This window comes from Protomyctophum parallelum (genome assembly GCF_964188405.1).
Source record: "Protomyctophum parallelum genome assembly, chromosome: 13".
In the NCBI taxonomy this organism is placed as follows: Eukaryota; Metazoa; Chordata; class Actinopteri; order Myctophiformes; family Myctophidae; genus Protomyctophum; species Protomyctophum parallelum.
The window spans coordinates 21,398,252-21,423,497 of record NC_139708.1 but is presented as its reverse complement, the minus strand read 5'-3'; the positions used below and the strand labels follow the sequence as shown (position 1 = coordinate 21,423,497).

General features: G+C 43.5%; 1 protein-coding gene across 3 annotated transcripts in view; it reads left to right on the top strand.

Moving 5' to 3' along the window:
* Nucleotides 1-5,500: 5,500 nt before the first annotated feature.
* Nucleotides 5,501-25,246, top strand: part of axin1 (axin 1) — a 34,308-nt gene continuing 14,562 nt past the window's right edge. For all 3 annotated transcript variants that reach the window (XM_083779677.1, XM_083779678.1, XM_083779676.1), the window contains exons 1-5: nucleotides 5,501-5,639; nucleotides 8,849-9,826; nucleotides 18,667-18,807; nucleotides 19,755-19,851; nucleotides 23,773-23,910. In XM_083779677.1, the coding sequence (XP_083635803.1) occupies nucleotides 8,928-9,826; nucleotides 18,667-18,807; nucleotides 19,755-19,851; nucleotides 23,773-23,910 (1,275 nt within the window). In that variant the 5' untranslated portion in view covers nucleotides 5,501-5,639; nucleotides 8,849-8,927. The remainder of the gene's footprint in view (nucleotides 5,640-8,848; nucleotides 9,827-18,666; nucleotides 18,808-19,754; nucleotides 19,852-23,772; nucleotides 23,911-25,246) is intronic.

Sequence of the window (25,246 nt, the reverse complement as noted above, 5' to 3'; positions counted from 1 at the left end):
CGTGATCTTGTGTCACTAGTAATGCGGCTCATTGTTTGCTGTAGCCTAGTAGCTGATCTTCTAATCTTAACCCATTCTGACCTGAGATCAGATTCTAAAAATGTCTTCTACATCCTGACAGTTTTCTGAAAAAGCTATGTTTCTATGTCAGTCGTTCTTCGATGTTTCAAAAATAGCAGACCTACAAGTTCGTAGCGCGCCACTCGGTGGCGCGCTATGAGCTTGTAGATCTGCTATTTTTCAATAGCTAAAGCATTACATGATGCTAACACCAAAAGGGGTTCCCGCCCAAAATGGGTTTTAAAGTCCTCTGAAAATAGACAATGAAAATATATATTCTGTTGACAGGCCTATAGTTTTTAGTTTTCGGGAAAAACAATGGTATATTTTACAGTTACTGTACAGTTGCTACACACATCACTGGTCACGAATGAGATCACATGAATGCAGGAATTCGCATGAATTGCAATGTGATGTGTTGTGATCTTGTAGACTTGTAGATTTGACAAGATGTGGTGTAGATTCTACACCAAATTTCTTTGCTGAAAACAGCAAAGACAATTGTGCAGCAAACTGCACAATTTCCACCGAATGTTCGCCCAGAACAAGAATGCTAGGGTTCATGTGGTTAAATCACACCACAGGGTTCCAATCATACAGATTGACATTGTTTCGCGGCGTGTAGTTCCATGGTTCCCCAGGGGGGCAGGTCTAATAATAATGCACTGAAATATGACGCTTGACACTAAACCAATATTTCTCGTGCTTCCTTCTTAAGGACCAAATGGATGGAAAAGACACATTTTCATGGCAGCATTCTCCGTTGGCATGGACCTCCCATTTCAGAGAGCTGAAAGGAATATTATCATCATTGCAGTCTGACTTTTTACGCGACCCTGCAATGGAAACCTCAATACATGGAAGGACTGGAGGATGCATGAGGCAGAAGGTCATAATCAAGGTAAATTCTGGCATGCATTATCTACAATAATAATAATAATAATAAATTGGCCATCATTTGCTACGACATTAGACTAATAGAGCGTCGATGTCCCGCCCCCTTTCATGACGACGACAGGCCTGGAAGAGAATTACCCATAAACTTTTCCCCATTGACGTTTCAAAAAGTATTCTGGTTGTGACAAATCATGACAATAAACAACGTTTTGGGCCGATCAAAAAAATAGAAAGAAGAAAAAAAGGCCAGGGTACAACACTTCCTACTTTTTCCTAATTATTTGGCCCAAAACATTGTGTTTATTGTCATGATTTGTCACAACAAGAGTTGGCTTTGTCCGAGGCATGGGAAAAAAATAATGGGGAATTCTCTTCCGGGCCTGTCGTTGTCATGAAAGGGGGCGGGACTGCGACACTATATGCAGGGCCTCTGGAGTGAGTGCATGTGCAAATCGTCAAAGTTGCCCACCCCTGCTCTAGATGGAGGTCAGGGGTTGACACCATGGTTGACACTAAGGTCTCAGAGGCACTTGCCAAAAAGTTAATCGTCCATTATAAAACAATATGTACATTTTGGTACAATGTTTACTTTCATGGAGCTGTGCGATAAAAAATAATGTATACCTCAAATTTTAAGCTAAATAACTTACCATACATAGAGCTATGACTATATGGGTTCACACAATATGTGTAGCAACAGTTAAAACGGCACATTATAGGTAAACAGTGCTCTTACATTCCACAGACAGAAGACATTATAGGGCTGTATTTTGCGTGTCTTAAGTACCAGGTCTTATTCCCTAACTTGAGTAAACTAAAGACCTGGAGGCGTGATCAATGCCATTTGGCTATTCTGAGTGGCCAAAGAGCATTGATCACGCCTCCAGGTCTTTAGTTTACTCAAGTTAGGGAATAAGCCCTAATGTGTTTAGACTATAGACTGGTGCTCGGCTGTAGAGCACAGAGTCGGTAACGTTGGAAGTTGAAGACCCATGCCCCACCCGGCTATGCAATACCTGTTGTACCTGTGTCAGAGTACTTATTCCACCCATCCGTCTGTGTCCCTTTTCTGCCTATATATGGAGATTTCTGTATCTGTCTCTCTGTGTCCCTTATATGGAGTTCTGTGTCAGGCATGTCCAGTTATGGAGTGTTGTGATGTCAGAACAGGCCAGCTCCATATATGGAGCATGGGCAGGGGCCCTGTCCAGAGCCCGGGCAGAGGCCTTTTGTGGCAGTTCTGGACAACAGTGGGTCCGACCGACTCGACACTGGGCATTGCACTCCCTGTGGGGGGGTTGAATGCGTGTGTCAGATTTTAACGTCGGTGGGGCTAATGGTTATTGAGTTACGTGCATTATAGCCGTATTGTACAGACAGACGTACAGAGACATGGTAAATATAGATATAGCTTGTGTTGTGTTTATAACGGTTGTGTCCACTCTCAAACAAGCACTTGCCTGTCCGGGCAACCTGAAAGCAGACTCCACCTGCCGAAAGTTTTATTTACCTCATTTATCAATCGAGTGTAAAATCTGCCTCCAATTCGAGCCTAGGTTTTGGAGTACACTCACGTCGCTCTCATACACACACAAACGCACGCACACGCAACTTGCAAGCCCAACTGGTGTGTTGTATCTTAAATAAATAAAGAACGAACACCTGCATGAATTAAATAATAGCTGTAGGCCTACCCTACACATGTTTCCCTCTCGCCTCGCTTGTCTGGCTGTCATGTCCACACACGCACGCACCAAGGCTACATGACACAGTCATCACAGTTGCATATCGCCATGAATGGAATACATTTTTAGGCTACTATATAATTTTTACCCATTCGTGTGCAGTGCGTTAAAGCAGTCATGTGTAGCCTAGGTATAGGCGAAGGCGATCAGTGAAACTGCTCAGTGCTGTGAGTGCATGCTGTGGGTGGGTGATTGTCGTGATGCCTGCAGCCCTGCACCGCACGTTAATGAGAGATAACCTCGCTGGCAAGGCAGTCATAAATAATCAACGTTTATGTGGAGTGATTGATGAATGAATCATGAACATATGGATGAAGGCTGCTGTGTGCTGGTATGTGCTGGTGTCGCTGTTTAAACAGCGCCCGCCGTGGCCCTGCCCCGTCTCGCTCATCGTGACCCAGATGACCATATCTGCCGTTTATCTGAATGACTGTTAAAGCACTTATTTAAATGTGTGAATGATTAAGCCCCTTACACTTATAGCCTACAATTGCAAATAGGCAAGCTAGGCCTACGCTTGTCATTGTCACTTGGAAATAAAGGCGTGTAGTTTATTTGTGCCTAAATATATATTTTTTATATCACAGTTATATTATAGGGCCTATAATATCCCTGTGATATAAAAAAATATATATAAAGTAATAATAATAATATAGGCATCTGATGTCACGCTGCGCTCCCGAATCATCTCACAAGTGCACTCGCACATATATGTTTAACAAGGCCAGTAAAGCACTGTTTGATTAAGCAAACTTGTACATTGTAAACATATTGTTTTTAATTGCTTGTATGTAAAGTTGGAAATCTCTCTTTTTCTTTTTAATACAGTTTTATGTTAACATTTTAGGAGTGAATACATATGTTTAGATGCCTGTGACAGCCTGTCAGCTGATCAAACAATGCTGCTCCGCTTTTCTACGACAGAAAAACAAACAAACAAGGACAAAGCCTACGACACCTGACGTATTTTTTGTCCTGGCACACATTCAAGTTCAGTGTTTTTCGGAAATGATAAATGCCGACAATTGCGGTAATTCCGGCGTGCGCCCATATTTTGTCAAGGCCTGCATGGAGTTTATTTGTTTTCACTCCTCTGCATGGTTATTGGATATAATATCATATTATGGTAAGAAAAGCACTAGTACGGAATTCTCCTTTAAACACCAAAGAGGAAATAATCAATCCATGACAGAGACTCTTGTTTGTTCCGTTTGTTAGCATAGTATAAAGCTGTACTGGTTACTGTAGGCTATATATATGGTATCCATATCTGAATTGCCATCGGGTCCCCCCAACAAAGATGTCTGTGAACACGGAAGTAGGGCACTTATATGAATATGTGTACTTTCATATTTATATAGCCTAGAATAGATCATGTGTCAAACTGATGAGGCTTGTGTTTAACAGGGTCTGTGTGTGTGTGTGTGTGTGTGTGTGTGTGTGTGTGTGTGTGTGTGTGTGTGTGTGTGTGTGTGTGTGTGTGTGTGTGTGTGTGTGTGTGTGTGTGTGTGTGTGTGTGTGTGTGTGTGTGTGTGTGTGTATTGTATGTTTCCAGTCTGAAGTACAGTATGTGGGAAATGGGCATTAAAAAGAGAGCCCAGGGGAAATTCTTGACTGGGCTTTTTGTATATAAAAGTTCCTTCTCTTCTCATGTTGTTAGTGATGCGTTAGATCTCAAGCCCTTACTCTATGACTAAAGTGGACCATTTACTGGCTTGGTACTCATTTTTCATTCATTCATCTAACTAATTTTGATAAGTCAATGAAAGGAATATATCATATGATAAAATGTTAGTATAGACACTAGAATACCAGATTAAAAGGAGGCATTTCAGTTGTTGATATAGGCTTATTGCATATTTGCACACACACACACACACACACACACACACACGCGCATGTGCGTGTGTGTGGCCCTTACATTACTACCATGCTACTACACCGTTGAGTATAAGCCTATATCCATTAATGCAATGTGATGCATGCAGGTATATGCTGCTTAGGCTTGAAGAAATTGTTAGGCTATCTTTTTTAATAATTTTAATATAATAAAACATAATTGGGTCCAAGAACTCGGTACCGTTATCTTGGTTTAGCCATATGATTTCCCTGATTTTATTAAACCGCCAAAAATTACCTTATTTGTAATTATTTCGATTTTTTTTTAAGTGAATGTTACAGTCAGTCGATATGATAGTCTATTATTTTCCAAGGGCTCCAATCTCTAAGCCTGATCTAATCAAAATCATTCATATGTTTGTTTTATTAAAACCACAAAAGCCAATATAGATCCACAAATTATATACATAATTTCTAATTTACCACATGATCGACCGTTATAATGAACAGGCACAGCAACCGTACCATAGTCATTACATTGGGATATCGTCTTAGACTATAGTATAACACAATGTGTAGCCCATTGTGTTCCTGACAACAGCATGCAATGCATTGCTGGCTGTATGATTCAATGTCACGCCGTTTGCTCACAAACTGGCCCGAGAGGACGCGTGAAACTATTTTCCACTGTAATTACACAATGAGGACACGGGGCTAAATTGGGTAACAGCGTCGCCAGAGCCCTATATGCACGTATACACGTTCATTTGGCGGACCACTGTGCCGTCACCTGTGTGTGCGTTTCTCGACCCCATAAATCAGAAAAATAAAAGTACAAGGATATATATTTTCCTTCCCTTTCCTTCTTTCAAAGACCAGGCAATGTGTGCTGTGAACACGCGAGGCGCTGTGCATCATCTGCTCCACAGCCCTCTGCTAGTACACAGACAGTGAGAGCAGCCATGGAAAGGTGGAGAACGGACTGTTTTCTTTGTTATTTTTAAACTCTTTGCAAATCGCACCTATGACACTATTCATAGTGACCCGTGTCGGTTCGTATTCCCGATGCACCCGAAAGCGGCAAGAAGATTTTCACAGGTGAAGTATAGATCACTTTTTTTTCCTCCTTCCCCAGCTCAGGGATTGGGATTGCGGTAGTCGGGAGATATGTGCCATCGTTTTTTTTTTTTTTTTTGCTGTAAGTCAAATCCGAAATCGTAGTGTGATCTTTCTCTCTCCCTGCGCCTCGTAACGGAGGGCAAAATGTGCGTTAAAAGTGCTAGTTGTTCATTGAGTTACACCACGGCCATACGCGCGGATAATAGGAGGGAACGATTAGGTAAATAGTGTTTCAAAGTTGTGCACTTGTCGGTCGGCTGCTGAAGGGCCTGGCTGTGGCTGGGCTGGCTGACTGTGTGTGTGTGTGTGTGTGTGTGTGTGTGTGTGTGTGTGTGTGTGTACGGAGTTTGTTTCTGGCTCCCCTCCCCCACCCGTATACCGCCGCCAGTCCGCTGCTCTGCTCTGCTCATTCTGGAGAGGCCAAGACATGAATGTGATGTGAGAGAGGCTCACTTCAAAGGAGACACGGCTGTAGTGTACTTACAGCCTGCTAGTGCTCTCTCTCTCACACACACACACACACAGGTCGCCTGCGAAACACAACCACTGTCTGATCATGCACAATAAACAATAGACACACACAGCTGTAGATATACAGTCCGAGGAGGCATGCTGGCATGGATCGCTGTTGTTGTCCCCGGGCAGTTTCTATCTAGTGTCATTTTCAGTTATACTTCAAGGCTGGTAGTGAGTCGGCCAGGGCTTCCCATGTTATTCGCGTGGTCTGGTCAGTACAGTACAGTAGCCTACTACATTTTATTTTAGCCGTGCAAAGAATGTTGAATCGGAAATCCATGCAGTGTAAGCTAGTGCTATCTCAACCGGAGGGATTATCCCATAGCATTTTGACTGCAACGGGGGGCGTGGGGGTGGATCTGGAAATGGGAAGGGAGGGGGATCAAAACGGTCCAATTCAAGGGCAAACTGATTCTCAGAACTCTCTCAACTGGGCAATGCAGTGGCACGTGTGCATGTGTCCGTCCGTGCGTTATATTGTTGGGAAAAGGTAACGGTATTAGTAGGTTTAATTAATTAGGAAATAAATGTATGTACCTGTATTGGACAATGGCGTAAGTGGGCGTGGCCTAAATTAGAAGTGACTTTAAACTTGAAATTATTTCTACATTGGGGCCGCACAGTTAATTTCAAAATGTAAAGAAAAAATAATTATTAAGTGATTGATGTAGTAGTGTAAAAATATACAGCATTTGCCCCATATCAGTCCCTATGCTCATTCTGTAACTCCGCCTCCGAGATGAGGTCACAGTTACCATTCCACTGCATTTCAGAACCAGCGCATGGTTTCCACTAGGAACGTTGCTTACCCTTTTCTGCATATCGTATCCAAAAAGTGGTTGCACACCGGCCGCGTTTTTCGGAAAACCGATGGAGAAACGCAGCTTAAAAATCCGAATTTGCGCTCGGTGTGTGGAGACCTTTAAGGTTCGATAATGAGCTAAACAAATTTTACTTTATTAGCGGACAAGAAAATCCAAGTTACGGGTTGAAACGAGCCACTTCCATGTTCTTTAAGGTAGTTGTGCGCATTAGCGCCTCCCCTGGTCGAATGTGGAATTAGATAGATTTTCCAACTGACTTCAGTCTGTCGACATTCGACCAGGGGAGGCGCTAATGCTTGGATGTTCTTGTCCACAAATAAAGTAAAATTAGTTCAGCTCATTATCGAACCTTTTTTTGGATACACTGTGCAGAAAAGGGTAAGCAACGTTCCTAGTGGAAACCATGCGCCTGTTCTGAAACGCAGTGGAATGCATTGGTAACTGTGTGTGACTTCCTCTCAGAGCTACAGAATGAGCGTAGGGACTGAGTGCACATGTGGGGCTAGTCACAGCATCAATGATCACACTATTCCTAGTTCAGTGTTGTTGGGTTGAGGACCGAAGCTTTATTGTATTTGAAGGTCACCACTCCATTGATTTCCTGTCACTTTCCACTGTCTCGTTATAATAAAGCAAAAAAAAAGCCAATTCTATAAGAATAGGTTGTTCTTCAAAACTTGCGATAAACCGGAATTTATTTATGTAGTATTTTGTATTATTTATTTTCAAATGTCTGATAGGGATCTCATCCTTATGAGCCCGTAGACTGCCCCACTGGCTGTGACATTACATACATTTCACGTATTCTATATAGACAGCCATAGATCACTATACCCTCCTCTGTCGGTGAGTTATCGCGGCGGTATTAAACGTTACAGCGCTGCGTGCGTGTGTAGTGCACTCGCCCAATAGCCTAATCAATTGCTGCTATTGTCACCCAGTTTAGTTAAAAATCTCTCCACTTTTCTATGAGCTTCAACTGGACAACATTCTCCTACCCGAACTGAACATATGAAAACTTCCTTGCACCTGTCAATTGTGTGCCCCATATAGGTAGGACTATGTGGTGCTCACTGTTGTGATTTGGGTAAGGTCTCTAGAAGTCTCCATCTAAACCAAGGGGTGGTGGGTGAGGATCCATCGAGTCGCAGGCGCGGACTAGAACATATGCCAACACAACGGACAACGGAGTATTACACATATCTTCTGGAGTTTATTACACACACAGAGAAATATATACAGTAAGAACAGTGGATCTATGACGTCCCTAGCAGATTATGGAAACAAAGACAACAAAATGAGCCGATACGGTAGTGAACAATCATTGTGTCATGGTTATCAATATGCTTATGCAGATAAATGTTTTGTCACTGAGTCAGGCAGCTGAGGTCATAAATCATAACACTCACCGGTTGTATGTGTTAATTGGCGCAGCTGGCGTCATAAGGTTCAACCTAATTATTACACGTTATATTACATATCAGATTTATTGTGATGCAGACTGAGAGTGAGGTGAATGTTGCTCCTGGGGTGTATTTTCCAGCAGCTTGTTGCTTGTTAGTTCTCCAGAATTGTGTAGCTTACTTTACAAGGTCTCATGTGTTGATGCTGTCTGGTACCTCATATTAATAATACATACATTTCAGTGTTTTACTAAGATCTTGCAGTAATCAGTTAATTCACACTATCGGGTAGTATTACTCTACTTTTAACATGGTTTATGACAGTATTATTGTAACCCTGTATTGTTACGCACTACGGTACATTGAAAACAAGCTAAGAGTTGGGCTGCATTTGGATGACTTAATGAAGCTGCATCTCATTGTGTATTTCCCCCCCCCTTTGCAGGAGACATTTTTTCGCAGTGGCATAAGTAGAGGTCTGGATCTAATTGTTGTGCGGTGTGGGCTCCACGGGGACGTGGCGTATGGACGCTGTGACTATGAGCGTAAGCGACAAGGGGGGCTACCTAGTGGACCACCTGGGAGGCAGCTTTACTGAGGATGCCCCCAGACCCCCAGTCCCCGGGGAGGAAGGTGTGTTGGTGTGCAGCGATGGACGCCAGTACGGCAACGGTGTCTATTCCTCAAAGAACGAGATCCTCAAATGTGAGGCCTCTGTTGCTACGCCCAGGCGGCCTGACTTGGACCTGGGCTATGAGCCAGAGGGCAGTGCTTCCCCTACGCCACCCTACTTGAAGTGGGCAGAATCTCTGCACTCACTTCTGGACGATCAGGATGGCATCCATCTGTTTAGGACGTTCCTCAAGCAAGAGGAGTGTGCAGACATGTTAGATTTCTGGTTTGCATGCAGCGGATTCCGCAAACTCGAGGCCAATGAGGGCAACGAGGAGAAGAAGTTGAAACTGGCAAAAGCAATTTATAAGAAATATATCTTGGACAACAATGGAATTGTCTCCAGACAGATCAAGCCACCCACAAAGTGCTTCATTAAAGACTGTGTGATGAAGCTACACATTGATCCGGCCATGTTTGACCAGGCTCAGACTGAGATTCAGACTATGATAGAGGAGAACACCTACCCTTTATTTCTCAAGTCTGACATATATTTGGAATACACCAGGACTGGCGGAGAGAGCCCTAAGTTGTACAGTGATCAGAGCTCTGTTTCTGGGAATGGAAAAATTCTGTCGGGGTATCTACCGACATTAAATGAAGATGAGGAGTGGAAGTGCGACCAAGAGCTGGAGGAACTGCCCGAGTGCGATCCGACGCCTAGCAACAGGCTCACACAGAAGTTACTAATGGAGACGACGCCACAGCGCATTGCCAACACGAAGAGATTCCCGGACACTCCAGAGTACAGGTAAATCCTCCCAGCCATCTAAAAGCATTCACTTCAGCCTCTAACTACCCAGCTACTCTTCAAGCGCTGAATTAGATATGAGCACACACACACACACGCACGCACACACGCACGCACACACGCACACACACGCTCGCACCTACAGCCCTTTCCTACCTCTCAGTATGAGTGCTGCCTGAAGTTTGAGATGAAAAGAGCCTGGATGTAGCACAACGGACAGCTTAAGCAACACAGGAGGAAATTCTTAAGTATCTGTGCTGGCTGTGTATCTGTGAGAAAGTGTCAGAGGTTACAGGAACCTCCTTTGCTTGCTTTTATGTGTATGTGTAGCCTACTGTAGTATGCAATATGCATACTTGCATAGGTGCATACTATACACATATCTTTCTGTAGGTGACCATGGTTTTTGAAGGTGATTTTCTTTATAAATCAGAAAAGGAAGGAAAGGTGGAAGACAATCTTGCCTTGATTTAATGGTGCTATGCACTGCCTATAAATGCAGATCATACATTGTAGTAAACCTTTAAACATATAAGAGATATAAACTATATAACATGAATGATCTCCCTTGAAATGTTATGAACAATTGGCATGAAGCACAACAAAATATTTTCAAATCTATAGCAATTCATTCATCCATTTCTGGAAACGCCTTTCTTATTCAATACCACTGGTAGTCTTCTGTTGGATCATTGGATGGCATTGGCTAGTGTGCATCAGTGTATGGGTTGTGTGTTATGCTTGATATCAGAGAGTGAAGAGTATGCTGTTCAAAGTGTCAAGAGTTTTTATTGATTAGAACAAAGCGGAGATCCGGGCACACTTAATGTTTCTAGCCCTGATGAAGACCGTATAGGTCGAAACATGTTGGTTGAATAAAGTTTTCCTCCTTTTTAACATTAAGTGTGCCCGGATCTCTGCGTTGTTCTATATCCCGATTGATCCCAGGAGTACCTTTTTACTATTTTTACATTTCTTATACCTGCACACCTCCTGAGCACCTGGTTGCTTCCTTGCCTCAGTTTTTATTGATTGTGCATCTATTACTGAGATATCTACCTCAGCTGTGAGTGTGAGCAACGCATTGGTGCAAAATATTGTATGTATTATTTGTATTGAACCATTCACTAGACTAGCAAACCGTAACTCGTCTACTAGGACACTCCAAATCCGAGACTCAACATGCTGGCATCGGCCGGGCTCTATAATAGATTACTCACGAGGCAACATCGAAAGAAAGCAATCCAGGCAGCCAGGTAGTATAGCAGGGAAAGCCAGAGGCAGAAATGCTCTAGTTGACCTATAGGTTATGAGTGTGATGGTCAATAAGTCATGAATGAAACTGTCGTTTCAACAAAGATACCCACTACACACACACACACACACACACACAAATGTTATGTGACATTGACTTCATCACCAACACATCCCCCCCTCCCCCCTCCAGTGTGTCATTCAGACGATTCAGTACAAGTAGGTGAAAAAAAGTGGGCAGGAATATGAAATGAAGGGTATGAAAGGGACTCGGCTGCCCTCAGGGCTACCTCATTCTGCTGATTCAGCTAGGGCCAAGGAGACCACTGCACTGCTGCAGCGATGGGGATGCTGTGTTTATTGCCACAGATATCACACTGTTGACTTAAGTGAAGTGTGCATTGGTTTTAGGGGCTTCTCAAAAGAGCCCTAAAAATAATTGAAAACATGCAACGTCTCAATTATGATTTTGTCTTCCAGCGATCTAACAGAGATAAAATGTTTATTGTGTGGCGTTCCGTTTCACAGCGACGCTTTCGTTGTGTCTTTCTTGTGCGATCAATCCAGAACAACACACCTTTCCTTCACAACGGTGCACTTTGTTGCCCCTCCCCATCCATCCATCTTCAACCGCTTATCCGTAGTCGGTTCGCGGGGGCAACTCATTTAGTCTGCTTGTATTCGCGACCTTATTCTTTCGGTCATGACCCACACTTCATGACCATAGGTGAGAGTAGGAACGAAGATTGCTCGGTAGACAGAGAGCTTTGTCTTCTGGCTCAACTCTCTTTTCATCACAAAACAGTGCGATACAGCGACTGCAATACCGCCCCTGCCGCTCTGATTGTCCGGCTGATTCCTGTTGCCCCTCCCCGATAGCCCAAACTCTCTTTCAGTTAGTGGCATGTCTAGTTCAACTCGAGCCAAGATGACGGAAAGAGAGCCTTTGGTCAACAAGAAAGGTAAAACCAATTCAACGGTTTGGAAACTCTCGAGTGTTGAGTCCGCCAAGGAACAAAAGGAAACATTGTGTAAGATTTATTAAACTGTAGTTTCTGTATCACAAGGCACTACGATCAATTTGTTGAATCATCACAATTTTTTAATACAAAGGAGTCTATAACCTGTTTGGTTATAAAGGAGTAAACAACTGAGGAAAGTTCAAGAAAATCCACTGTTGATGAATAAGCATGTTTCCAGAGTCATGGGTAATCATGTTAAGTAATTGAATATAATAATCTATAAACAGAATGTATAAATATAAATGTACTAGAAATGGAAAAGCATTTAGTTTTTCCTTGCCATGTCAATAACACATGACAGCACCAAATTGTACTGAGCTGTGATTTATGTGAACATACACCCATAATCTCTTGGAAAGATGCTGCTCTGACTTATGTTGGCTGTAAATTGGGCTATTCTCTGACAATAGACAGTAGGAGTAGGCTGATTTATCAATCCAACAATGACTCTTTATTGGGCCCTTATCTTCCCTGCCAATTTCCCAAAAAGGACTATTGGTACAGAATACGTTTTTCTTTTTCTTAATTGAATTTCCAATGATTTTGGAGTGTATTTGAAAACCGTTTCAAATTGTATTCGTCTAGACCGGCGGATGGTTTGTTGTCAGCCTATGTTTGAATGGTGGTGGTGTCCTACAGCAGTGTTTCCCAAATCTTTTAGCCCATGACCCAAAAGAGAAATTAGACGAAAATAGGCGATCTACAAGCTCACAACGCGTCACTTCGTGCCGCGCTGTGAGCTTGTAGATCGGCTACTTTCACTACTTCTAAATAATTCATGGAATGTCAGATTTTTGTGTAATGCGGTCAGTCGGTGGACCACTGCGGCCCTTGGAGGCCGCCCTCAATATGACTCAGACATAACCATGTATAGAGTTCACTATGACTCAGACAAAAATAAAGTACTCGTATGGGTACTTGGTATCGGCGAGTACAAAAAATTAAGTACTCTGTCTGAAAAAAATGGTATCGGGACAACTCTAATATAGAGTTCCCACTGCAGCTACGTAAATACATGCTGACTTTGAGGCCCGAGCCTCTCTACTTTGACGAAGTTTGCGATCATTCATATAGTGCAGGGGTACTCAACTGGCGGACCGCGGTCCGCGACCGGACCGCGGACCACCTCTTTGTGGACCACCCAAAAAAAAAAAAGTTTTTATTTTTTTATTTTTTTTATTAATAATATAAATAACATCAGATGGTACATTTCTCATGTGAAATTGCTGCAAAGGCCCCCAAAATGTCCCCCACGGGCCCCCAAAATTCTGGCGCGCGCTGTGCGCGCACGCAGTGTGGCCTGCCAGGGCGTATTACTCCCGGCCTGATTTGGAGTTCCACTCCGGGCCTGCACTCTGCACCCCATTATTGGTTGGGTGGAAGGCGATCTGATTTGTATAAGCTTGGCTTGACCATACTAAACGGGCATAGAGCCCCGTTCTCCGATGGACGCCGCGCATGGGACCGGACCTCGGTCTTATTCAAAAAAATATTTGTGGACCTTCAACATTTCTAGTTGAGGACCCCTGATATAGTGTGTTTCATTCACTTGCCAACTCCACCTGGCATTCCAATGCATTCCATCAAAGCTCCAGTTTGCCTATCAGTACCTAATGTTCTCTCTCTTTCTTTACCTATAGCCTTTTTACAGGTCACTACCAGAATAAAACCGGTGCCGTCTGTTCCTCTGTGAATTTATAGTTTATATACTTGTAAACAGTCCTGTAGGCCTATTAATGAGCACCGTTTTGTCTACCTTGATGGAATCAAGATGTAAACAATGGGCTTTAATGGCGCAAGGAAATGACATCACGCAAAAACTGTGCAACATACTATGACGTGGGCAGCCGAAGACTAACTTTTTATTTTTTAACAATCTTTGCTGTGGACGGAGTTTACCAGGGGGAGAAAAATGCGTGAACGAAACTCCCAAACTCACAAAAAAACACACACACACACACACACACACACACACACACACACACACACACACACACACCCTCACACACACACACACACACACACACACACACACACACACACACACCAGTGTACGTATGGAAAGGGCCACAGATCTGTTCAAAGACAATACGCTTCTTACTTAGCCATGCCATGGTTAATATACCGTAACCACACAGGTGTTATATTCAATAGTCAGATTGTGTGATTTGATAACCAAAATAAACTAAAAGTAAATACTCCAACTGCTATAAATCATTCCTGACAACTGTTGTGACATGATACTGTCATACTGCTGTCATTTGCTGCCTGTGCAAAAAATAATCCCTCTCTCAAAGTGCATGCACAGATTCTTTAGTTCACCAAATAAATTTCAGCTGTGATGGAATGGAACTGGAAGATGTTAAATTATTTTGATTTAACTTTGGCATAGAGGTGGGTAAAGATTTTGCATTTAAAATAGCTCAAGTATTTTAGTGCTTTTCTCTTAATTAATATTATTATTTTTTTACGCACAGACACTGTTCACCAAGACCATTGCCATGGTGCAGTGGAGTTATTCTATCCCAAGAAGTTGACCTACTTTTTGCACAACAGTCAGAAAAACCTTGACTTTAAGATGCAGCAATTCTTTTCCTTCCCTCCCAGAAAAGCAGGTATCAGGGACAACTTAGCTTTCAAGTTTTTGCTTTGCTAATTTCCAGACTATTTAATAATAGGGACTTTCAACGGCTTTCATGTTACTTAATTCAGCCCTCTCATGATGAGTTTGCCTCTTGCCATTTTGAGCGTTATATGTGACAGCATTTAAGACACGGATTTCTCTCTGGCTGCCAAAATCTATATAACTGCACCTCACTTATCAATGTACTACTCCCTTAATGGCCCTGGACATGATGAAATGTAATTAGTAAACGCAGCACACTTGAGGCTATTTTTAAATGATTATTTCATCAATCAAGCATCGGGTTGGAATTGCAGAAAGTCACACTTAATTTTTTTATTGCCTTTCAGGCGTTACTCTTTGGGCTTTTATTAAACTAAATTCGACATTAGTCGTATCTGAGACAGACAACTGCGGACATTATATAGTCTTTCAGATCACTTTTAAAAGATTAGATGAGGTAATAGCATATGGCCTGTTGTTTGGGGGGGGGGGGGTAGACATTTCCCCTGCCTTAGGGCTCAAATGTGCGTGGTTTGGTTGACTCGACAATTAGTTAGCATTATTAGTGGCTTACTGGGTTGAGCAATCTGGCTACATCATACAGTCTTTGCTTATTCACAGATGAGTGCAGACACTTTTAAGTGTTCATCCCATTCATGGCCTAAATGAACTCCCACAAAGTTCACTGAGGGAGACGGGGGGGCTCTCGATATTTGCCCACATACCCCCTTGTACTTTACGTCTAATCTATATAGAGCATTAACCAATTCTTCCGCTAGAGGGCAGCGGCAACACTTTGTGTAGCCTGTCTGTACAACCAAGCGAGTAGCACATTTGTCATTGCTATCATCGATCAACGCTGCCATCATTTTTTAGAAACAGTGCCATCCTTCTGCTTTCCTTTCCTTATTCTCATCGGGTTCACCACACAGCGGATCATCCGTTTCCATCTGGTTCTGTTTTTTGTGTCTTCCTCTGCGACTCCTGCCACCATGCAGGTGTCCTCTCTCGGGAGAGTCTTTTTTGCAGAGCCTGGGTGTCGATGGTCGCTGAGGGGGCGCTCGTTTTACAGGTTAGTTTTAGCTTTAGGCATAGTTTTACTGAGGTTAGGGTTAGATTTAAGGCTTATGCTGTAAAACAAGCGTCCCATCAGCCATCAGTGCCCGTTGAAATCCAGGCTCTGCAAAAAAGGTAGTCCCGTCCTCTCTCACCCAGTGCCCGCCAAGTGGTCTTCTAAATACCTAATTAGCGCCCACGCTGGGCAAGACAGACCCGTTATAAGATTTTTTTTTTTGCGGCTTACGCCTTTTTTTATTGATTTTTTTTTTTTAAGGGACAGACAGTAGGCTGACAGGAAACGGGAGAGAGATGGGGGGATGACATGCAGTAAAGGCCGTGTCGGGCTCGGGAGTCGAACCCGCGGCACACTGCGACTGGATTACCAGTCAGGTGCCCAGACCGTTACGCCACGGCCTGGGCAAGACAGACCCGTTGAGTGTCTTGTGGTAGTATTGTAATTTGTCGGAAGTACCGCCCAAGGCTTTACAGATTTACATTCCCCATGCATGAAACCGGTGTTGTGATTGGTCCGGTCTGGTGCCAAAGGGTGCATTGGTTATTTCACGCAACGCCAGTATTTTTACACATGCACGCATGAGTACGGTACAGCACGGATGTGCACGTGCATCCACACGTGCACACTTGAACGTGTCCCCCTCGATTCATGAGCCAATTACCCAAATGGTTATACTTTGAATAACAGGTTTACAAGTGAGTGTGAAAATGCATCCTCACTCCTCACATACACGGTAAGCAACACAGCATTTTGGCTTCAGTACCCACTACTGGCAGTATCCTATCTACTACACACAACAATGCCTCGGCCATCTGTCGAAGAAGAGAAAGATACTTGTTCAAAGCAAACTTGTAGTTTCAGCTCCTATAATTCAAGGCATTCCTTGAGCAGATTTACAAAGACTGTCTGAAACTAAGCTAGAAACTGTCTGGCTAATGAAAAGCAGTCAGAAATTCAGAAGCAAAGGTTTTGTTTTGAACTCAGTACCTCCTGCATTAACCACTTGAACCCTCTAGCATCCATATTCTGGGGGGAATATTAGACAAAAATAGATCTACAAGCAAACAATACACCCCAAACTGTTCCCCCCCCCCCCCCAAAAGGGCACATTGCTGTCCAGAGGGCAAGGGCAGGTGGTGCTCTAGCACCCCCTAGTGTCTATCTGTGCACGCCTCTGGGTGTAGTCCGAAGAAAGTGGTCATTGCGAACGCAGTGAGCCACTTACTATGACAGCAAGGGCTGAATGTCTGTCTGTCTGTGTGTCTGTCCCGCTGTTACACCACCCGCCCGCCACCAGAGGGCGCAGCTGTAGCACACACACACACACACAGGGCGCAGCTGTAGCACACACACACACACACACACACACACACAACCACACACACACGAGCTGCGTTCGCTTCACGCGTTTGCGCGTCTTACTTGTAGTACAGAGCCAACCGTTGTCCGGATTACTAAGTCTAGAGAGTTTTAGTGGTTAAACATGTGAACTCTAGCTTCAATATTCTGGGCATATCATAATAGGTAAATGTAGGCAAACATTTGGCGAAAATCTCCAAGCTCTTACAGAGCTTGTAGGTCGGCTATTTCCGCTATTGACGTGCAACAAAGTATATAAGGTGCGTATATTCAGTACATGGTTAATGTTACTATGCCGTGAAAGAGCAACATGTTGTGAAGAGACTAGAGGTGAGGTGAAGAAGACACCTCCCATGATCTATAATTCATGTACAGGGAGAAGCTTAAAGAAATGCAACTATGGATCCTATAGAGTCTACCACTGTCCCTAGAGTGCAATGTTTTGTATATTACTCCTACAGATTTTGTTTAAACACGGCGCAAATTGGTACACATTATCTCTATAGTCATGTGTTCAGGACGCATCTGTCCGATTTTTGAGGGGCGATATAGCCCCTCCCTATGTCCAGCTTTTGGTGTATGCTAACACAAACTTTGTGCTACACAATCATTATATCCCTTTGACAATGAATGGACAATTTTTTGTGTTCGTGTAAACAAACATTGCGTAACATAAACATTGAAGACGAAGGTGAGGAGGGCAAATTCTGATTGGCCGGAATGAGATGATTATGTACGATGATAAAATCGCCCCTCACTTCACACGGGTGTGATTCTTGTTCATATTCCATCTTGATTGGCTAAGATTGTAACATTTGCAGTAGTGTTCCGTTTTGAACAAAATGCCTCATGAACGCAGGGTCTGATTGCCGTGAAACTTTGCACGCACATTGGTGCTATAACAGCTGTGCTCTGATCCTGTTTTTTACCTATAACTGGAGCAATCAGTGTGAAAGTTTGCACGCACACTCCCTAGAGGCCAAGGCAAAACCTCTTCCCTGCAATTTACACATCTGCCTGCCTTTTATCTTAAGTTTGCAGGAGTGGCTCGTTTTTACCAAAATGCCTCAAATCATGAATGGAGCGTCCAATTACAATGAAGTGTTGCAAGCACATTCCCACTAGGAAGAGGAAAACATGTCACCCTTTTCACATTGGCCTATTATAGTGCCACCAGCAGGCTGATTTGTGCAACATTTCTTTATTACTCCTACAGATTCTGTCCAAACATCACGCAAATCGGTGAAACATTATTTCTATAGTCATGTCATCAAGACCTGTGCTCCAAGGAGAACATTTGTAGAGTTTTTTCATTAATTCAATTTATTTATCATCATATCACCTAATTCGCCTTGGCCATAGTAGTGTGTTGCTATGTTGTTAACGCTCTTCTTCACTCGGAGTCAAATGAACACTGGATTTTACCGTGCTTGTTGGTCCTCAATGGGTTTCTGTGTGTGTGTGCGTGTGTGTGTGTGTGCGTGCGTGCGTGTTTGTTTTGCAGGCATGCACCATGGAGGGAGCCCGTCAACCCATACTATGTCAACAGCGGCTTCGCTATAGCGCCGGCCACCAGTGCCAACGACAGTGAGCAGCAGAGCATGTCCAGTGATGCAGACACACTCTCCCTTACCGACAGCAGTGTGTACGTATATCGACCGATGTGTTTCCTTTTCCACACACACACTGCACAAAACATCGGTACTATCTTCAATAGTATAACGCCAGATTCATAATATTTTTTAATCGTTATCCTCATTCATCATATAGTGGAAGAATGGCCTCCTCTCACAACATAAAGAGATATACAGTATATGGTCGTCATTCAGAAAGCAGAAGCCGCTTTGTATTGATGTCTCAGTCGAGCTTACAATGTTTAACATTCCTTTCAGGTTTTTCTTTTGTCTCGGTTCTTCATTAGGAACAAAGAAAGCAGAGCTTCTTTGTCTCTTCTTGTACATAAATGTGTAGCCCCCCCCCCCCCCCCCCCCCCCCCCCGTTTGATATGAAAAGCAAAAGAAAAAAAAATCATCAGGATTTACTTAGCTGGCAGAACTTCAATTTCAGTTGAGAGCGAGCAGACCAAAAATGTTCTGGCAGAGGGAAGATAACAAATCTGTTTTCCAAGTTCAGGGATGGCATTGGGGAATCGTACCGAACGGAACATCAAAGCCTTGCACAACTGCACAAAAACCGCCACACGAAAAAAAAGAAAAGGAAAAACGTGTTTGAAGTGGAATGGATTAGAGGCCATTATCAGCTAATTGCTCCAGAGCTTCTAGCACAGGAGAATCACACCCAGCATGACCACTGCCATTTGACTGTGTTGTCATCACGGCATCCACAATCTGCCAGACCACTGATGTTGCAGGGGGACAAGAATAATAACGTTGTTTATTCGTGAGTTATGTTTTATGAAAATGTCTGTTCCAGAGATGGGGTACCACCCTACAGATACTTATGTTTTATAAAAATGTCTGTTCCAGAGATGGGGTACCACCCTACAGATACTTATGTTTTATAAAAATGTCTGTTCCAGAGATGGGGTACCACCCTACAGATACTTATGTTTTATGAAAATGTCTGTTCCAGAGATGGGGTACCACCCTACAGATACCGCAAACAGCATCGCCGGGAGATGCACGAAAGTGCCAAAGCTAATGGGCGAGTCTCTCTACCTCATATACCGGTAAGTTATTTTGGGTTATTTCCCTCTTCTCTCTCGCTCTCTCTGTCTCTCTCTCTCTCTGTCTCGCTCTCTCTGTCTCTCTCTGTCTCTCTCTCTCTGTCTCTCTCTGTCTCTCTGTCTCTCTCTCTCTCTCTCTCTCTCTCTCTCTCTCTCTCTCTCTCTCGTTATTTCCCTCTTCTTTCAGTATTTCTTCTTCTACATCTCGCTCTCTCACCCTATATCTCTCTCTCTGCCCTTCTCCTTTCCCTTATTTTTTCCACACTTTCCACCATTGCAGAAGTGTGTGTTTAAGCCCTTCGTGTCTCAGGGCCTGTGATGGAGTGTAAGAATAGCTGATGGTGAAAGAGAGGGCTGTCTAAACGCCGCTTGATGCTTTTCTAAGCTGTGTGTGCTGAAGCCTAGCAGAAGAAATGAGTGTTCCTCCATGACAGGCCGTCCCCCCCCCTCCAATGCCTTCCGCTGCAGCTTGCTGTCTGTCTTGCAGGGAGAGCTCCCAACCCTAATTGGGGCCTTGGAGTCAGGAGTCAAATTAAAATGACACACTTTGCATATCATTAGGATGCATGGATTGAATGTCTGTTACAGTAAAATCTCTGAAGCGTCACCCTGCCCCTTTCTTGCCCCAGCAAATGAACCATGACTTAAGCTCAGTCACTTGCAACAATATAAATGGTATAAAATCTGTACTTGACTTGACATCGTTGCTGTGTTTTGGCAGGCTGTTAATTTTCCCTCTTGTGACTTGTGACTTGTGACTGGTATGAAATGAGCAACAAATACTCAAAGGGTGAAATACAGTTTGTCAGAAGGTTTTTAAAAGGACCATACTGGCCAAAATTCCATTCATTTCAGTACAGAATGAAAATAAATTTGAGCCTTCAAACTTGCTACTTGCTAGGTAGTGAAGAATATGGGATTACATAATTATACAATGTTCTTGTGTTCTCCTGCCTTTTGCAATTTGCATAGCCTACTACAGTAGACCTATTTTTGGTGATTAGCACCTACGAGGGTGTCGGCCTGCAGGGTGATATATCCTGGAGCCGAATTCCGGTGGCTAGCCTATGTATAAAATAAATAAAAAATGGTAAATGGTGCATTTATATAGCGCCTTTATCCAAAGCGCTTTACATAGATTGTGCATTACATTCACCCATTCATACACCGATTGCGGCGGAAGCCATGCAAGGTACCAACCAGCACATCGGGAGCAATTTGGGGTTCAGTGTCTTGCCCAAGGACACTTCGACATGTAGACAGGAGGAGCCGGGATTCGAACCGCCGACCCATGGATCATTGGACGACCTGCTCTACCTCCTGAGCCACAGTCGCCCACCAACAAAGGAGTTTGTTGACCTGAAGGAACAGACTGGTTGATCAAACACTTGCCACTAATAATATGCAAACAAATGTCGACACCCCACGCCAATGTAGAGTGCTTAAAGTAGTGACTCAGAATACAATCATTTGTCAGTCGGGGCGCAAGCCTACATGGAGAGACGTCAGCCACTTTACTGGCTGGCGTGAGCTTATGCTGTGCTTTACTGCTGTGCTGTACTTCGTTGAAATAAACATCATGGAACTTCATCTCGTCTCATGTCTGCCGTGCACATTTCTCCTCTGTATGGTATGAAATATACTTCAGATGGTGCCTGAAACCGGTCATGGTGGTGTGTTTTTTCACGTCAGATGAAACAGAACCAGTGGCTTTTTTTCCGTCTAATTCGGTGGAGGGGAGTTTTTGTGGACGGCGACGAAGAAGTTCCAGCGGACCCGACCGTGATCTCGTCTACGCTGCGGGGATGATGACGACGACCACCGCGAGGAGTGTTGCGCAACGGGGACCGATACCAGCCGCCGGACGGTGGTGGGCTGCGGAGCGGTCGATGGGGCGGCGACAGCCACACGGAGGCCTTGATCATCACGTCGGCGCGGGGACGGCAATCACGGGCGGCGAGCTGTGAGATGCAGCACGGCGCAGCAGTGGCCGATTGACCGACCTAAGCTGAGGGCCTTCACAGAAAGGGGTCTGTGATGACGATGTTTGCTTTTCTTTTCGTCCCATCTCTGTTGTAAACAGAGTTGGGAGGGGGGAGAGAAGAGATGATGACGAGGACAGCGAAAACAGCATTGAACTTTTTCTCACCTTGATCCGTGCAGCAGAACGAACATTTCGAGGTAGGCTAGAAAGAGCAGCATACAGAAGAAGTTTCCTTTGTTCGTACAGAGAAAAGATGGACTTTCCTTCTCTCTGTTTAACAAATTGTGCGTCGCGTTTGTTTTTCAACATGAAATAATATAGGCCTCATGTTGGTGTGTTTGTCATATAATTAGATAAGTTGAGTCATATAGCCTAATTATGAGTCAATGAGGTATTTTCCTATAGAGATATGAAGAGATATGTGTTATTATGGTCAAACTCTGGCGCGTCAATGCTTTCTTTTTGGGTATCACCACGGGTGATTTGGTCAGGGTAAGTCCGGAGTGACTTGGCTGATATTGTGTATTTACTGTGTATTGGCATTGGAATAGCAGAGTTTATAGTAAAACATGTAGTTATTGCATATCAAAAAAGTGCTCTTATGTAACAATAGGAGCTGAAAGCGGCAAGTCTTGTTTAAATGTCAGTTAACTGTGCTAGTCATTTTCCATTATTCATATATGTATGGATGTCTGTGTTTGAAAAACCATGTTGGGGAATTCTGTACTGTAATGCTGTTATTTTTGGTTTCTTGAATGTATTGTCAAGCTGGGGGTCAAGGGGGGTCTAAGATAATTATGGTTCCATATTTTTATGTGACCATCTGTGATGGTCAAGGGGGGATATGAAGAATATGGGATTACATAATTATACAATGTTCTTGTGTTCTCCTGCCTTTTGCAATTTGCATAGCCTACTACAGTAGACCTATTTTTGGTGATTAGCACCTACGAGGGTGTCGGCCTGCAGGGTGATATATCCTGGAGCCGAATTCCGGTGGCTAGCCTATGTATAACAAAGGAGTTTGTTGACCTGAAGGAACAGACTGGTTGATCAAACACTTGCCACTAATAATATGCAAACAAATGTCGACACCCCACGCCAATGTAGAGTGCTTAAAGTAGTGACTCAGAATACAATCATTTGTCAGTCGGGGCGCAAGCCTACATGGGGAGACGTCAGCCACTTTACTGGCTGGCGTGAGCTTATGCTGTGCTTTACTGCTGTGCTGTACTTCGTTGAAATAAACATCATGGAACTTCATCTCGTCTCATGTCTGCCGTGCACATTTCTCCTCTGTATGGTATGAAATATACTTCAGTAGTAAATAGGTAATTCAACCTAATGCATTGATGTGTCCCGTCAGTACGTAGTTATGTTATTGCAAAGTTTTAACCCATTTTGGGCGGGAACCCCTTTTGGTGTTTTAAAGCATTATGGTATACTTTAGCTATTGAAAAATAGCAGATCTACAAGCCTGTAGGTCTGCTATTTTTGAAAAATGTGCCTCAAATCTTTGAATATATATTATTACAGAGTGAACATTTTAACTAAAATCTTTGCTTCCGGGGAGTCCCTGGAACAACATATTTTCAGATGGGGGTCGGTGGCTAATTACATATATTCTTTGTCCGACATTCAAAGATACAACATTTCGGCCACAACTGGCCTTCATCATTGTCACCTGATGAAGGCCAGTTATGGCCGAAACATTGTGTCTTTGAATGTCGGTATTTTAAATAAATAAAATACTGTGGAGCTGAGTTTCTCCCTCTTCTACACTGTATGTCCGGCACCGGCGAGGGACTGGATGTGCGCAACCCACTTGTTTTAATTTACTGCCTCTGTGCTCAGAAGATGGCGACGGTAACACAATCAGTGACCATGCCTTGGGAGCACATGATGATGTGGGACTTAACAGTATGTCTCTCCCCACGCAGCGCACAAACCGGATACCAAAGGATGTACACGTGGAGCCGGAGAAGTTTGCAGCAGATCTCATCAGCAGGCTGGAAGGAGTGCTGCGGGAGAGGGAGGCGCAGGAGAAACTAGAGGAGCGGCTGAAGAGAGTACGACTGGTATGCAACTATATATGAACTAATCTCTGAACCATCTTTTGATGATCTCAAAGCCCTTCGGGGGCTACGTTTATATCTTATGCACAGGAATGGGAAGTGTTTTTGGGTGATCCTTTAAATGCTACCCTGTTCGCACCGGGGAAAAAAATGCTGAAGCTATATTTTCATATTATTGAATAATGAACTAGAACTTTTTTAAATCCCCCCCCCCCCAGAAATGCTGAAGCAATATTTTCACATTATTGAATAATTGTGAATGAATTGAATAATTTATGTAGGTTATTATTCCATGTATGGGAGTGACAGCTTTGACACTCATGAAGTAGATAATTTGTGACGTAAAATTAAAACCTCACTTAAAACATACACACACATTTCGTAACAGAAAATAATGTATTGCAATATGGTTTGCTTTATGTGCTCTTCAAATGTTAAATATTTATATTAAAACTACAATGGGATAAAAACAGATTCATGATTCTCTGACCATGAATAACTTTAACTTTAATTCATCAGACCTATAATTAAATTAAATTAACTAGGTCAGCAGTAAAAGTGGCACATGGCTTTATGCATCCTTTGGAGAATTCCATACTTGGTCTTTTGTTGACGTCGCTTTTTCCCCCAGTATCATTCTGAACACCTGCACACTGGAGCCACTTGTGAGGCCGAAGCAGTGAAATGCCTTTTTGATGTCAGTTGGACAGTGATGAAACTGCTTGCCTGCATCGTTTAATGAAATCTCCGTCAGTGCAGCTAGCCAAGTATTAAGTCTCAAGGGGGATAATTTATGTGTTTTGGGCCCTGCAGGCAGAGAAGTTGCCATCACAGACAGAACTTGAGGTGTCTTCTGTTGAGAGTTGGGAGCGAGTGAGAAATGGCGTTGTCTTCGTCGACCCTATGTTGCCGTCTTGGCTCAGACTATTCACCCTGCTTTCGTATAGTTAACATTTGTATTTCTTATTGGGTGAAGAGTAGAAGGGGCAAATGAGAGCACACCAACTTGGTGCAAACACAACAAGGTAATGGCATGCAAATCTCTGCTAGATCCCCCCGTCAGAAAGTCCCGAGTACCAAACCACCCAGGAATCTGCTACCTGTAGAGCATCAAAGCCTTGCTCATAAATTGTCCAACGTGGTGTGCCAAGGGTTTCCATGTTGAAATGCCATCAAAAGCATTTGGAAAAGAGGCAGCAGAGAAGCCAAGCAGGGCTGAAATGTGCCTTTAGAGATGAAGTTGTAATAGCTCCATGAGTGCGTTCATGCTAACACAGATGTCCACACCCGGGACAGCGATATGCACACACATAGGAGTCACTGTCACTGGAAATGTGCG